This window comes from Hyperoodon ampullatus (assembly GCF_949752795.1).
Source record: "Hyperoodon ampullatus genome assembly, chromosome: 6".
In the NCBI taxonomy this organism is placed as follows: Eukaryota; Metazoa; Chordata; class Mammalia; order Artiodactyla; family Ziphiidae; genus Hyperoodon; species Hyperoodon ampullatus.
In genome coordinates this window covers 85,410,702-85,424,285 of record NC_136919.1, presented here as the reverse complement: position 1 = coordinate 85,424,285, position 13,584 = coordinate 85,410,702, and the positions used below count along the sequence as shown (strand labels likewise).

The 13,584-nt window shown below is 40.2% G+C and overlaps 1 protein-coding gene across 2 annotated transcripts in view; it reads right to left on the bottom strand.

Moving 5' to 3' along the window:
- The window catches only part of CEP78 (centrosomal protein 78), a gene marked incomplete at both ends in the record, with an annotated part of 33,203 nt that extends 19,997 nt beyond the window's left edge, over nt 1-13,206 (bottom strand). For both annotated transcript variants that reach the window (XM_079706188.1, XM_079706189.1), the window contains 8 exons: nt 1,043-1,154; nt 1,445-1,509; nt 3,252-3,365; nt 5,930-6,104; nt 8,126-8,229; nt 9,502-9,574; nt 9,666-9,838; nt 12,954-13,206. In XM_079706188.1, coding sequence (XP_079562314.1) covers nt 1,043-1,154; nt 1,445-1,509; nt 3,252-3,365; nt 5,930-6,104; nt 8,126-8,229; nt 9,502-9,574; nt 9,666-9,838; nt 12,954-13,206 — 1,069 coding nt within the window. The remainder of the gene's footprint in view (nt 1-1,042; nt 1,155-1,444; nt 1,510-3,251; nt 3,366-5,929; nt 6,105-8,125; nt 8,230-9,501; nt 9,575-9,665; nt 9,839-12,953) is intronic.
- Nucleotides 13,207-13,584: the final 378 nt, after the last annotated feature.

The window sequence follows — 13,584 nt, the reverse complement described above, 5'->3', positions numbered from 1 at the left end:
ATTGGTGATTTTAATGTATCCGGTATATAACTAAAGTCACCACAAAACTTTTTCTGGGAAATTGGCAGATCATAAACATAAAAAATTTATTTTGCTTTATATTAAACCTTACTGTTTTACTGTTTCAAAATTCAAATTTACTCACAAGAGTCAGTTTCATTAGATTTGGTTTCACAAATGCTGCTCCTGCTATTCATTCTTATAAACAACAAAAAAAGACTATTTGTGACTAAAGATAATATGTTCCAGAAAATAAAAAGTTAAGGTCTCTTAGAAACAATACAAACGTTATCTGTAGAAGTGAATTATACCACATTTATATATTCAGGAGAATGTGAAACTTATACCATTGACTGTTAAAGGGTTTTAAAAGCTTTTTATTACATTTGGTAACAAAATTATAGGCTTAGTTGTAAAATCTATCATTTTAGATTGTATGGGTTAACTATCATTTGGAAAATTAAATACACATTACAGTAAACATTTAGAAAATGTTTTTCTAAAATGTTCCATCTAGGTCAATAAACTTGTATGTAGAAGTCTTTTATAAGGATAACACATATTTCAAGTTTTTGTTATCATTGAGAGAAACAAGATATTACCTGAATCAAAAATTTAGGTAAGAATTTCTAAGAAAGAAGAAGGGAACAACGGGAAGGTTGGAACTGGGAAGAAATTTTGTTTCTTATAGCACAAAAGGTAATTCTTCATTAAAAAAAAAAAATCCCTCAAAAGCACCACTACTAAAATTATCATCAAAGTGCACCCCAAATTTCAATTGCAAAGCATTAGAAGCAATCATCAACCAGGAAATATTTTCAAAATAACGAACTTTTTATGAAATCCAAACAATAATGTTGGTTAATATTAACATCTCTTTAAATTCATTTATTATATCTACATTCTATAAATTCTCATAAGTATCAAAATAATTATAGTCCTCCTAATATGCATGTGATTAATATTGGCTGTTTCAATTTTAGCACACTGGAAAACATATGGGGTATAAATTCTAGTAGCATTAAAAACAAGAAAAAGTTACCTATTCTAATAGTAGCTTTTCCTCTTCGACCACTTCCCAAAATTATAGTTCTCTTTTTCTGTCTAGCAGCTTTGGATGGTTCCTTCACAGATGGAGAAGTTATCCACTGGTACTGAGAAAGAAATAATAAATATGCCATTTAAGTTCCAGGTAATTTATGAGGGCTTGATCTTAACTGGAAATTAAGATATTTTAAGTTAATAAAATGTTTTCAATCTGCATTTCTCGGAACCTAAATTAAAGAATCACACAACATTTTCAAAGACAGAAAAGCCATTTGATTTGACTAAAAACTTACTTTTAAAATGGCAGAAAGTACCTTGATAATTTTCTTTTAAGGAAGAAAGAAAAACAAAACATTAAAGAGAAATTATTCCGAGAGAACTAAAACACATTATATACCTCTGACTTGGCACTCCTTCCATTCTGGAGAACTTTTTTGATAACTGATTTCATCACAGAATGATCTAAAGTAAAATAAATTGAAATTAGAATAATTATTTCCCAATGAGTAGCTATTTCCATTTAAAACCAAAAGCCAACTAATTATTGCTTTTCCCATAAAATTAAATATGAAATCTATATTATGTAATTATACCCTTATTTCCCCCTTTGTGTATTCTAATTTCTTCCTCAAAAACCTAAGATGCCATCTTGCAGACTGCCCCCAATGGCTACTATTTTGGCAGCAGCAAAGGTCAACTTTAAACATTTTGCATCTAAAGTGGCTTTGGATACCTTTGGATAGAAAGTACAGTCTGAGCACCGTCCAGACACTTAGATACCTAAAGGGCATCTAAGATAACAAATCAAAGTCCTGATATTCCCTCAAAAGCTGCTCCTCCCATCAGCCCCCTTCTTCTAAGTGATACCACCCAGTTGCACACATAATCATCAACGACTTGTCTCCTTGTTACTATTTCCTTCATACCTCACGTCTAATCTATCTGCAAGTCTTGCTAGTTACACCCTCAAAACACAACCTGAATTCAACCACTTTTCACTTGCTCCAAACTTCCAACCTAAGCTAAGCCATAAACATCTCTTATTTGGACCACTGTGATAGTCTCCTAACTGGTCTCCCTGTTCCTCTTCTTTATCCCCCCAAATCTATTCTCTATACCAGGTCATCTTACTGAGATACTATTTGGATCATGCCTTTTTCCAGTTCAAAACCCTCTACTCATTTAGAATAATCCACATCTTTACTCTGGCCTTCAAGACTTTACAAGAGCAGACCCCTGGCTAGCTCCTTGACCTCACGTCATACCACACTCTTCTTCACTCAGTACTCTGGCCATGTTGGCCTCCTTGCTTTTCCTTAAATACTCCACCCACCTACATGCCTGCATACTCATGGCCTCCTTGTCCTGGAATGTGCTTACTCCACATCTTCCATGGCTTGCTCCTCTCTTCATTTAGGTCTCCATTCAAATGCCACTTCTCCAGTGAAGCTGTCCCCTAACAAACCTATCCAGTGGAGTCCTACTTGCCCCCCTACTCTCCTTACATTAAGATACTTTGCACTTCCTTCTATCTAAAATTATATTACTTATCTGTTTGTTCATTTCTATCTGAACTCCTTCACTAGAATGTAAGCTCCATGAGGGTAAGGCTTTTGTCTGTCTGGTTCACTGCTTTATCCCTAGTGCCTAAACCCGTACCTGGCACACAGAAGGTATTAAAAAAATTGTTAAACTGACAAATGAATAAAGTACTCCTTGCAAGAATTCAGAGGTTGCACAAGAAGGAAATAATGCTCTTGGTGGAAGCAGGATAGCATCTAGGTTCACCTCTATTCAGAGTAGAGATAAGAAAAAGTTACAAGTATAACTCACTTTAATTAGTAAATTATCTGCTAAAAACATACGGGAAGTGCAACATTAAAAAAGTTCAGTTGATGCTTGAACAACATGGGTTTGAACCTCGCGGGTCCATTGACACACGGATATTTTTCAATAAACATGTACTATCGTCCTACACGATCCAAGGCTGGTTGAATCCACAGATGTGGAACCACTGACTATAAACTTATACCCAGATTTTCAACTGCGTGGGGGGCAGCACCCCTGACCCCCACGTTGTTCAAGGGCCAACTGTACACGATCAGGAAAGTTAAACACATGAAGTTTTAAAAACTGTCAATACGTGAACAAATTCTTTTTGTTTTGCTATGTGTTAATCAATTAAAAAAAAAGTGACCACATACCAACAAGTGGATTTTTTCTTATATCCAAAACGACCAGAGTTCTGTTGGTTTCAAGGGCCTTTAGTAAAGCCTTTGCTCCTTCACTGGTGAGGCCACACTGCTGCAGGTCAAGTGCTTTGCATGAAAGACAAAAGGTCACTTGTTAACTCTATACAGATTTCACATATAGACAACTCTCATTTTCTCACGTGTGGAAGAGTCCTGTGCACAAGGCCAGCCATGGCAGGTTTGTAATTTTGGGTATGGAAAAAAACAGAAACGTATACACACACACATAATGCATAATCCAATTTAAAAACCTCTTCTTGGATGTGCAATGATAACCCTGCCTTGAGTACCAATAAATCATCCAACATATTTTACAATTAAAGAACTGAAGAATAACTGTATATAACCTATGAGCAAAAAACATCACAAAATGAATCTCAGTTCATAATTAGCAAGGGCGGCAGTGGCAGTGTAAACCTCACATGCAAAAACTGGTGGAGCTCAGAAATGCACTGCATTCTTTTGATCATGATCTTGAGCTCCAAATCACACTTGAAACTAGTTAAAAGGGGAAAACAAAATAGAAGAAATGTAACAACTTCTCTGTTGTTCTGTTAGTTTTAGAACAAAAAGACAAGTCTAAGAGGATACAAATAATAACAAATTCAAAGAATGTGTGAATAGAGAATACATACTAAAAACCTATCATGAAAGTATCATGGTCAAGAACTCTCTCAGTAAAAGGTCAGACAAAAACCAGAACAAATGATCATGAATTCTAGTAGTTCTGGGGCTGAAAAACCTACTCATTTAAACAAAAGGGATCATCACAAAAGCACAGGTATTAACAAATATTACATGAAAGGAAACTATCATGAATCTTTTTTTTTTTTTTTTTTTTTTTTGCGGTACGCGGGCCCCTCACTGCTGTGGCCTCTCCCGTTGCGGAGCACAGGCTCCGGATGCGCAGGCTCAGCGGCCATGGCCCACGGGCCCAGCCGCTCCGCGGCATATGGGATCCTCCCAGACCGGGGCACGAACCCGTATCCCCTGCATCAGCAGGCGGACTCCCAACCACTGCGCCACCAGGGAGGCCCATGAATCTTTTTTTTAAGTGCTGTGTGTACCATTGCATTAAAATAACTGAAGTCTTTCAACACCCCATGACACACAGAAATAGCAAGTCAGACATATGGATCTGACAGGATATGATACAACCCTTACAAACTCTCACTACAGAAGAATGGACACAGGGTATAATTAACCAACTAGCCAAATTAATACAAACAGCCAGTAAACCTCACTAGTAAATCAAATGAATACAAAATAAACAAAATGTGGTTATTCTCCTATCAGATTAAGCCAAGATTCTGTAAGAAAAGCCTTTAGGGCTTCCCTGGTGGCGCAGTGGTTGAGAGTCTGCCTGCCAATGCACGGGTTCGAGCCCTGGTCTGGGAAGATCCCACATGCCGTGGAGCAACTAGGCCCGTGAGCCACAACTACTGAGCCTACGCGTCTGGAGCTTGTGCTCCACAACAAGAGAGGCCGCAACAGTGAGAAGCCCGCACACCGCGATGAAGAGCGGCCCCCGCTTGCCGCAACTAGAGAAAGCCCTCGCACAGAAAAGAAGACCCAGCATGGCAATCAATCAATCAATCAATCAATCAATCAATCAATGAAAATTTAAAAAAGAAAAAAGAAAAGCCTTTAAAATGTATATACCCTTTTGATCCAACAACTCCCTTTTTAAGAATTTAACCAAAAGAAATAGTCAGAAATATAGGTAAGGATATATATCAGAGTACTATACTATTTGTAACTGAAAAACTGGACATAGCTTATATACAAGAATGGATAAGCTACGTGTACTGTGGCATATTCATATAATGAAACACTGAACAGTCACAAAAAATGATGCAGTAGATGCAAATTTACTGACTTGCTAAAATGCTCATACTAAATTAATTGAAAAAAGTTATAAAATTTGGAGTAATCCTACTTGCACAAAAAAGGGAGAGGTACTCATTTTTGTAGTTTTACAGTTTTTTAAAAGTGCTACAAGCCAGTGTTTGTGAGAGGCAGGCTTCACATCCACTCTTGGGGTGGACTACAAATTGGCATAGCCTTTCTGGATGGTAAGTTGGCAATGTGTATCGAAAGTCTTAAAAATATGTCACATTTAGTCATTCCACTTGTAGTACCTTATTCTACAGAAGTAATCCCGATGGACACAGAGATGTATATACAACATATTCACATTGTTTCTGACAGGGAAAAGCAAACTAAATCTAATTGCAAAGAATTGATTAAACTATGGGACATCAATATGATGGAATACTACATGATGCATCATTAAGTGAAAAAAGCAGGAATATGAAATAGCAAGTATACTACAATTCTATTTTTGTAATCCCTAAGTGTACAAATATATTTATAGAAAAAAAAAGACTGAAAGTATATACACCAAAATGAACAGTGATTATGTCTGGGTATTCAGATTATAGGTAATTGTTCTCTTGTTACTCTGTATTTTCTATAAAGAATATATGCAACTCTTAGACAAAGTTTAAAGGCAAAATAAAAGCTATCAGAAAAATGAGGCTTTAAAAAAAATCCTATCACAACGTATCATGCCAAAAGCTAAGCACACATAATATTAAAAATTCAATATTTTCAATTTTAGAATTTACCTCTAAGCCATAAATCCTCACTAAGAGATTCTGCAAAAGCACTTGCACCCAGGTCACCAATGAGCATGTTGCAGTTCAGAGTGATGCGCCTCAAACCAGCCATACAGTCAAGATCAGGTCTTCTGTAACGAAGACTCTCAGCCCAGGTTTCTTCATGCCTTCTGATAGTCTGATACTTCAAAGATTTAATAGGATGAAATTAAGATGCTTGAAAAAGGAAACACGGTGTGCCTACTGAGTATGGCTTATTATGTCAGAGATTTACACACACACACACATCAAGCATATATGCCAGGAGAATCAACCTGAGAAATTAAACAGTCAGTTCTGCTTTACGAGTCCAGTGACCCAGATTCTAGTCAGTCAGTAATTAGATTCCAGCCACTGGATGACCTGTTCTTGAACAGTTATGTAAAGTTGGACAACTCAATTACAGTCTATGAATTATTTTCCTTATCTTCTAAGTCAGGGAATTGGTTCTAAGTCCTATCATTGCTGAGGCTCTAAATTTCATCATTCTGTCCTCCTACGGTCTCCAAACACCTGACTGGGCAACCCATAAGAAAACTTTTTAATATGCATCTTATTTATTAACAAATTATATACACGAAGTTCTATACATATAATTTATGTACATTATAAACTACACAGATATTTTTTAAATGATACAAAGGTAAACAGGTTCTAATATTTTCTTTTCCTAACTCCTAAGGCATTATTTTATTTTATTTATTTATTTATTTGTTTGTTTGTTTGTTTTTATTTATTTATTTGGCTGTGCCGGGTCTTTAGTTGCGGCATGCCAGATCTTTTAGTTGTGGCATGTGGGCTCTTAGTTACAGCATGCATGTCGGATCTAGTTCCTTGAGCAGGGATCAAACCCAGGCCCCCTGCATTGAGAGCACAGAGTCTTAACTGCTGGACCGCCAGGGAAGTCCCAGGTGCTATTTTAAAAACTATATTTACAAAATGTATCTCACATGCTACCTAGGGTGTGCACACAAACTTTAGAGGCCTGGACTATGCAGAGCCAGTTTGATGTGCCTTGGGAAAATAATGGTTTGACATTTAACCACAAGTATTGTCTTAAAGACATTCAATTCTTTATATTCATAAAATAAATTTTGGTAACAGGGAACACTGACTTTAAATGAAAAAAGTCTTATTACATTCTTGAAAAAATAAGACTCAAAATGCCTTTGACACTCTAAAAGCAAAATCATTACTGTCATTTTTCTATTAACAATAACGTACAAAAGCTACAAGCAGAAATAACAGCAATCGCTTACACAGTGCTTATTATGTGCCAGGCACTATTTATACAAATGAGTTCATTTAAACCTCATAATGAGGCATAGAGGTTAACTGATTTGTCCATGGTCACTAGCTATGAAATGGGAGAAAGGGAATTTGAACCTAGGCCATTTGGCTTTGGCACCCAAGTTCTTGACTGTTTTCTATCCCAGGGGTCAATGGACTTGCCCTGTATAGGCTCAAAGAATTTTTCAATTTTTAAAATCTAAATTTAAAAATTTCCAGCTTTGTGGGCTATACAGTTTCTGTTGCAATTACTCAACCTCACTGGTATAGGGTGAAAGTAGCCACAGCTACCATGTAAACAATGGGTGCAACTATGTTCCAAAAAACCTTTCTTTACAAAACCAGGTGATGGGCTGGATCTGGCCCACCAGCCGTAGTTTACCTATCCCTGATCTGCATCAGCAAACTATTAAAAAGGCTTCATGTCAAATTATTAAATAACTTTAAGCCTAAATACAGTAATTATAACCACTGTAAAGTTGTTAAGGCATTATTTTAAAAACTGTATTTACAAATTGCTGATGTAGTGATTTTTATTAGTTTATAAACTACATCAGCTAATAAACACCGGATTCATTTAAGTCTTGAAGACTATAATGGCATAGTTTCTTCACAGTATCACAATAAATGTTTTCAGTAACTAAAAATACATGAAAGTATTATTATGTATTATATATTAAATGTCTGATTTCTAAAATTAAGTGGACTATCTTTACTAAATGGTAGAATCCCAAACTGAAAACTGGTCATATTCTTTCAACAAAACTAAAGCTACAGTCACATGTATCAAAAGACAAAAATTAACTGCCATCTGTATCAATATATTAATGTGCTTCAATCACATATGTTTTCATGAAAGTTTAAACATTAAATCACCTTTAAGATCTTGGCCATGTGATCTGCTCCCTGCCATGTCAGATTACACCCCGTGAAGTTTACTGTCTTAAGAGTGATAGAGTTCTTTATACCTTGACAAATAACTAAAAGGGAAAAAAAAACCACACACACAATAAGATGAAGAGCCTATACATTTGTCAATCTTGACTTATTTGCTTTTCTTGAGTCAATTGGAGGTTTATAGCCACATTCTTAAAATCATTAACTACAATCTTCCCAAACAGGTAATTGACAAACTGATGCATTCTAAAACTTGTCAGTAACAAAGTGTTACTCCAGTTTACAGCAACAGTTTAATTCTATTTAGATACTAAAACTGAATACACTGAATACTGCAAACTTTATTCCCAACCACTAAAGTACTACATACCTTTTTTTTTTTTTTTTTTTTTTTTTTTGCGGTAGGCGGGCCTCTCACTGTTGTGGCCTCTCCCCTTGCGGAGCACAGACTCTGGAGCACAGGCTCAGTGGCCATGGCTCACGGGCCCAGCCGCTCCGCGGCATGTGGGATCCTCCCAGACCGGGGCACGAACCCGTGTCCCCTGCATCGGCAGGCGGACTCTCAACCACTGCGCCACCAGGGAAGCCCCTACATACCTTTTGAGACATAGGAAGAAAAAGAAAAACCTAAAAAGCATAAGACTCTTCTGATTTTCATTTCCAGTGATACATCCCAATCTTGATTATCAATCAACGATTTAAATGTCAACTATAAACCCAATATTTTATTAGGTGCTATGCAATATACTAGAGCAATAGAAGATAGAGGACCTCAAATGCTGTTCCCTCAAATTGAAAGGCAGGCTTCCTGACCCCTCCAGACCACTACTGGACACAGGGAACACACACTAATGTTTCAGGACACCAACCAACAGTCACCTGCTTTGTGATTACTTCCATGACACACCAACACCACTGAGTTTGCTGCTCCTACAGAACGTTACATATATTTCCTATTTTAACACATACCACAGTGCATTATAATTATGATTGCAGATAGATGTTCTAACAATTTAAAGAGAATGATGACTTTTTTGCTCTTTACATCTTGCTATTTCCCTTCCCATAATATTTCTTGAAGAGAAACCATAAAAATATAAGCAAACACAAAAAACAGAAAATATACAAAATGTGTGGTTTATGGCTTAACACAAACTTAAGTAAGATTAATTCTGACAGTATCCAGCATGACAAACTTCCATGGTACAAATGAGAATGGACCAAGGTTTGAGCAGGTACAGGAGACAATCCAGACATGAACAACACCAAGAAAAGGTGGACAGGAAGTAACATAGTGTGTAGGAAATTACGAGACCAGTCTGATGGGAAGAGACTTAAACAAGACTGAAACTCACTTTCTAAACCTCCATCTCCAATTGGACAATTCGCAAGACACAGGTGCACCAAAGTGGCCGATTTATTCAATCCCTTTAATGGGGAGAAAAAGTTTAAAATTTTATTGGTCTAGTATGCCCCAAAAGCAACTCTTAAATGTTGGCAGGACACAATGAAGGCTTACCTTTGTTAACATAGTTAAGTCTCTCTCTCTCAGAACTAGCCCATTGAGCTCCAGGTTGCTTAGCGCACCCGACGCACTTACACAGCATTTAAGAGCTTTACACAACTGGAAGGTCACATCTTTATTTCTTATCGCAGGAACACGACTTCTGTAAACTTTATTTCTGTCACAACCTAAAGCAAAATTATTGCAAAATGAGTGATTTAAACCATACATTTTATCATCATTAAAAAGCATCTAAAAAAAAAAAGCATCTGCTCTGTGCTAAGGATTAGAAACGACTCCTGCCCTTAAAGCCTTCATTAAGGAGGGACATGTGTAAACTCAAAATTTCAATCACATGAGATAAAGAAACATAACCTTTATGCACAGAGATTCCTTTGGGGGCAAAAAGTTATATCTAAGTGATGGCTTCATGATAACCCTGAAGTAGAATCTAGAAAGATGAGGCTATGCAGAGTTGCAGTAGGAGGTGCATTAACTGCAGAGGAAGCACCTGTGCAAAGACACTCAAGCCTGACACCTGCTGGGCACTGTAAATACTGCAGGTGGGGATGACTAAAGGCCAGGGGTCCAAGTGTGAGAAGAGACAGAAATTAAAATAGAGATGTTGCCCGAAGTAAGCCTGGGAGAGAGCATGGCTTGTATCCCACAGGTGATGAGGCCTGTGGCTACCACTGGCTGAGTAAGGATGCCTCTGCTGATTAGAAAAAGGCGCCCCGCTGCTGAAGGACCGATTAGATAAAGAGAGTGATCACAAAAAGCTCCCCTTCCTCAGGGCAAAGAGCCCCATGAGGCTTGGCCGAGCACAGTTCAGACTACACGCCTCTGTGCAGAGCACAAGCTGGGCGGCTAGTATGCACTAAATCTGTGTGGGCAAGCCATTAGCAGCATTATTTTAAGCGTATCTTTTTATTTTAGAAGCTCACTCAACCCAAGCAGGCAGATGAACTCACAGGAACTGAGCCCAGGGGCCGCGAAACCACCTAGGAGCTTCTGCCATAGGCCGGACAAAATGTAATATGGATGAAGAAGCAAATTTAGGAGGAGGCCAAAAGCTACAAGCTAGACCCACTGGATGCAAGACATAAAGAAAGTTCAGTGAAGGAACTCTAAAGAGAATGGGCTCTGCAATAAATTTTTCTTACATTCAATGTCAAATATTAGGCAAAATTAAGTACAGTGGCCTTTACGGTCCCTTCCAGCTATAATTTCTTTTGATTTCTAAGTTATTACTCTGGTTAAGTAAAGTCCCTTCAGAGGTACAAAACAGTTCCTACACCTGAATGGGATGCAAAGAATAATCTGACTTCTCTTCACCAGGGGATGAGTTGAACTGTCCTTGAAGAAGAGATAACAGATGGTGTGAACCCCAGATGCTAGAAAAGGGCCAGGCAAATGACAAGTATTCAGGTTTTTGAAAACAAATGAACAATCATTTCCTCTCCTAGATCTTCACACCCTTTCTCTGCTGGCTGCTTTCTTTCAGCTTATAAACTTCCTCAGTAGACCCACTTAAAAAGCCCTCAGACCTATGATTCTTTGGATCTTCTTGTGGGTAACCTAAGTCTCTCCCATGCCTTCAAACACCTCTCCTCCCCAAACCCCAGATCTGAACCTTGGGCCCAGACCTGTCTACCAGGCCCCTCTAAAGCACTGAAGATGAAGTAAGATCCTCTCCCCACCCCACCCAATCCCTTCCCACTGTGTTCTGTATCTCTCAAAAAGATGCAGCTGTAAACTGTCACCCACGCTTGCTGCCCTCCCTTTTCTAACTGGTCACCAGGCCCCACCCATTCTCTCTCGGACCTCCAAAATCCAGTCCAACTTTTTATAACTTAAGTGGAAACCTTAGATTACAATTCACCCTGCACCCAATCAACTGCCTTCCACACAGAGGTCCGAGTGAGCCTCTAAACCAGAAATCCGTCTCACTGTTCTTTAGTGTTTCCCTCAGCCTTCAGGATAAACATCCAAACTTCTGACAGGACAAACAAGGCCCTTTCTGCTGGGCCCCACTAGGTTTCCAGTATCAACTCTCATTTCTTTCCCAAACCCTGAGTTCCACTCCTGTACCTTAGTTTTGCCATATTTTCTTATATTTCTCAAACTTTGACACACACTTCTCCCTCTTGCTACCCCAGGAGCTTCTACATATCCTTAGAAAGGATGGCACCTCCTCCAAGAAGCCTACCCTGAACTTTCCCTTCCAAGATTCTGTGCTCTGCAAAGGGAAAAGGTGGGGGGGAGGCATAAATTAGGAATTTGGGATTAACATATACACACAACTATATATAAAATAGGTAATCAACAAGGACCTACTGCATAGCACAGGGAACTCTACTCCGTATCCTATAACAACCTGTATGGGAAAAGAATCTGAAAAAGAATGGATATATGTATAAATGAATCACTTTGCTGTACACCTGAAACTAACACAATATTGTAAATCAACTGTCCTCCAATATAAAATAAAAATTAAATTAAAAAAGAAAAATTCTGTGCTCTGTAGCACCAGAACTCACTTCTTCCAGAGCACTGGCTACTGTGCTTGTGTTTACCTGCAGCCCAGTAGAAGGGGAGATTACCTAGGGCAGAAGCATCGTCTCCAGCAGCCCTTGGTTCTGACAACTCATTCAAGTGCCAGGGTACTTTACACACATAACCTGCTTAATTACTTCTAAGAACCCACAGAAAGAGTGGCTTTTAATGTCATTTTACAAGTGTGGGGAATGTAGTTCAAAAGTAACCTGCCCAGGCCACAGAAAGCATAAGCCCTAGAATTCAAACCCTAAGCTGCCTTCACACCTGTGCTCTTCCCACTATATGATACGACTATTTAAAAAAAAATTTTTTTTTTCCTGAGCCCTGTTTTAATGGAAAGGAAATGAAGCTGGGATATATCAATTTCCTAATCGCTTTGGCGTGTACTAGGCAAAGTCGTTCAACAGACCAGGTAACATCTGTGGAACAATTAACGATGCTCCAAACTGTCCTAAGTGCTCTACATTGTAGAGTCTACAAGCATTAACAGAGTGCCTCCTTGTAACCGCCACAGAGAGTGGGTCCTGTTAAGCCCATGCTACAGATGAGAACACTGAGACCTAAAAGCCTTAAGGCACTCGGCCGGGGTCACCGAGCTTGCAGGAGTCCTAGGCCGCACGCCCCGTCTAGTGCATGCCCACCCGGGCACTGGGCACCGGTTCTAGTGCCCACCCTCCACCTTGCACCATCAAACCCCGCTTCGCAGCGCCGACACCAGAGCCCCTGGAAGCGGGAACTACAAACCTGTCTCGCCAAGCCATGGCTGGAAGAAGCTCTTGATACAGATCAGGGGCAGATCTTTATTAATCTTGAGGGTGCTCAGGAGTGGCGCCCAGTCCACCCCGCGGAGGCGGTCGGCGTTGAAGTCCAGCACGCCCTCCCGCAGAGAAGCGCGCACGGCGGGCAGAGGCACCGAGTCCTGCAGCGCGCACAGGTACTCATAGTGCGAGACGAAGTCGGCCGCGCTGTCGCGGCGCAGCTTAACTGAGTGGATCATGGCCCCAGCGCGGCCTCGGGGGACGCTGGCTGCGGGTACGATGCCCACACCCGCCTGGGGACCCCGGCTCGCCTCCCGGACCCTCCGGCGCCCACCGCCCGGCGGCTGCGGCCACGCAGCGTGCGCAGGACTTGCGTACCAGCCAGAAGACGGAGGGCCACGGGCCCCAGCTAGGCCGGCCCTTCGTTGCCGCGCTCCCGCGCCGCCTCCCGCGCCGCAGAGCCGGCAGTTGGCGCCAGCCTCACCGCTCTCGCGCCTCGGGGCTGCGGTTCAAGCCGGTTGGCGGCCCCGTGGGGGCGGGGCTCGAGGACGTCAGAGCGCTCGCCGTGCGTCAGCACGCAGCCCCGCCTCCCACGGGGACCCGGCCTGAGGAGCAGG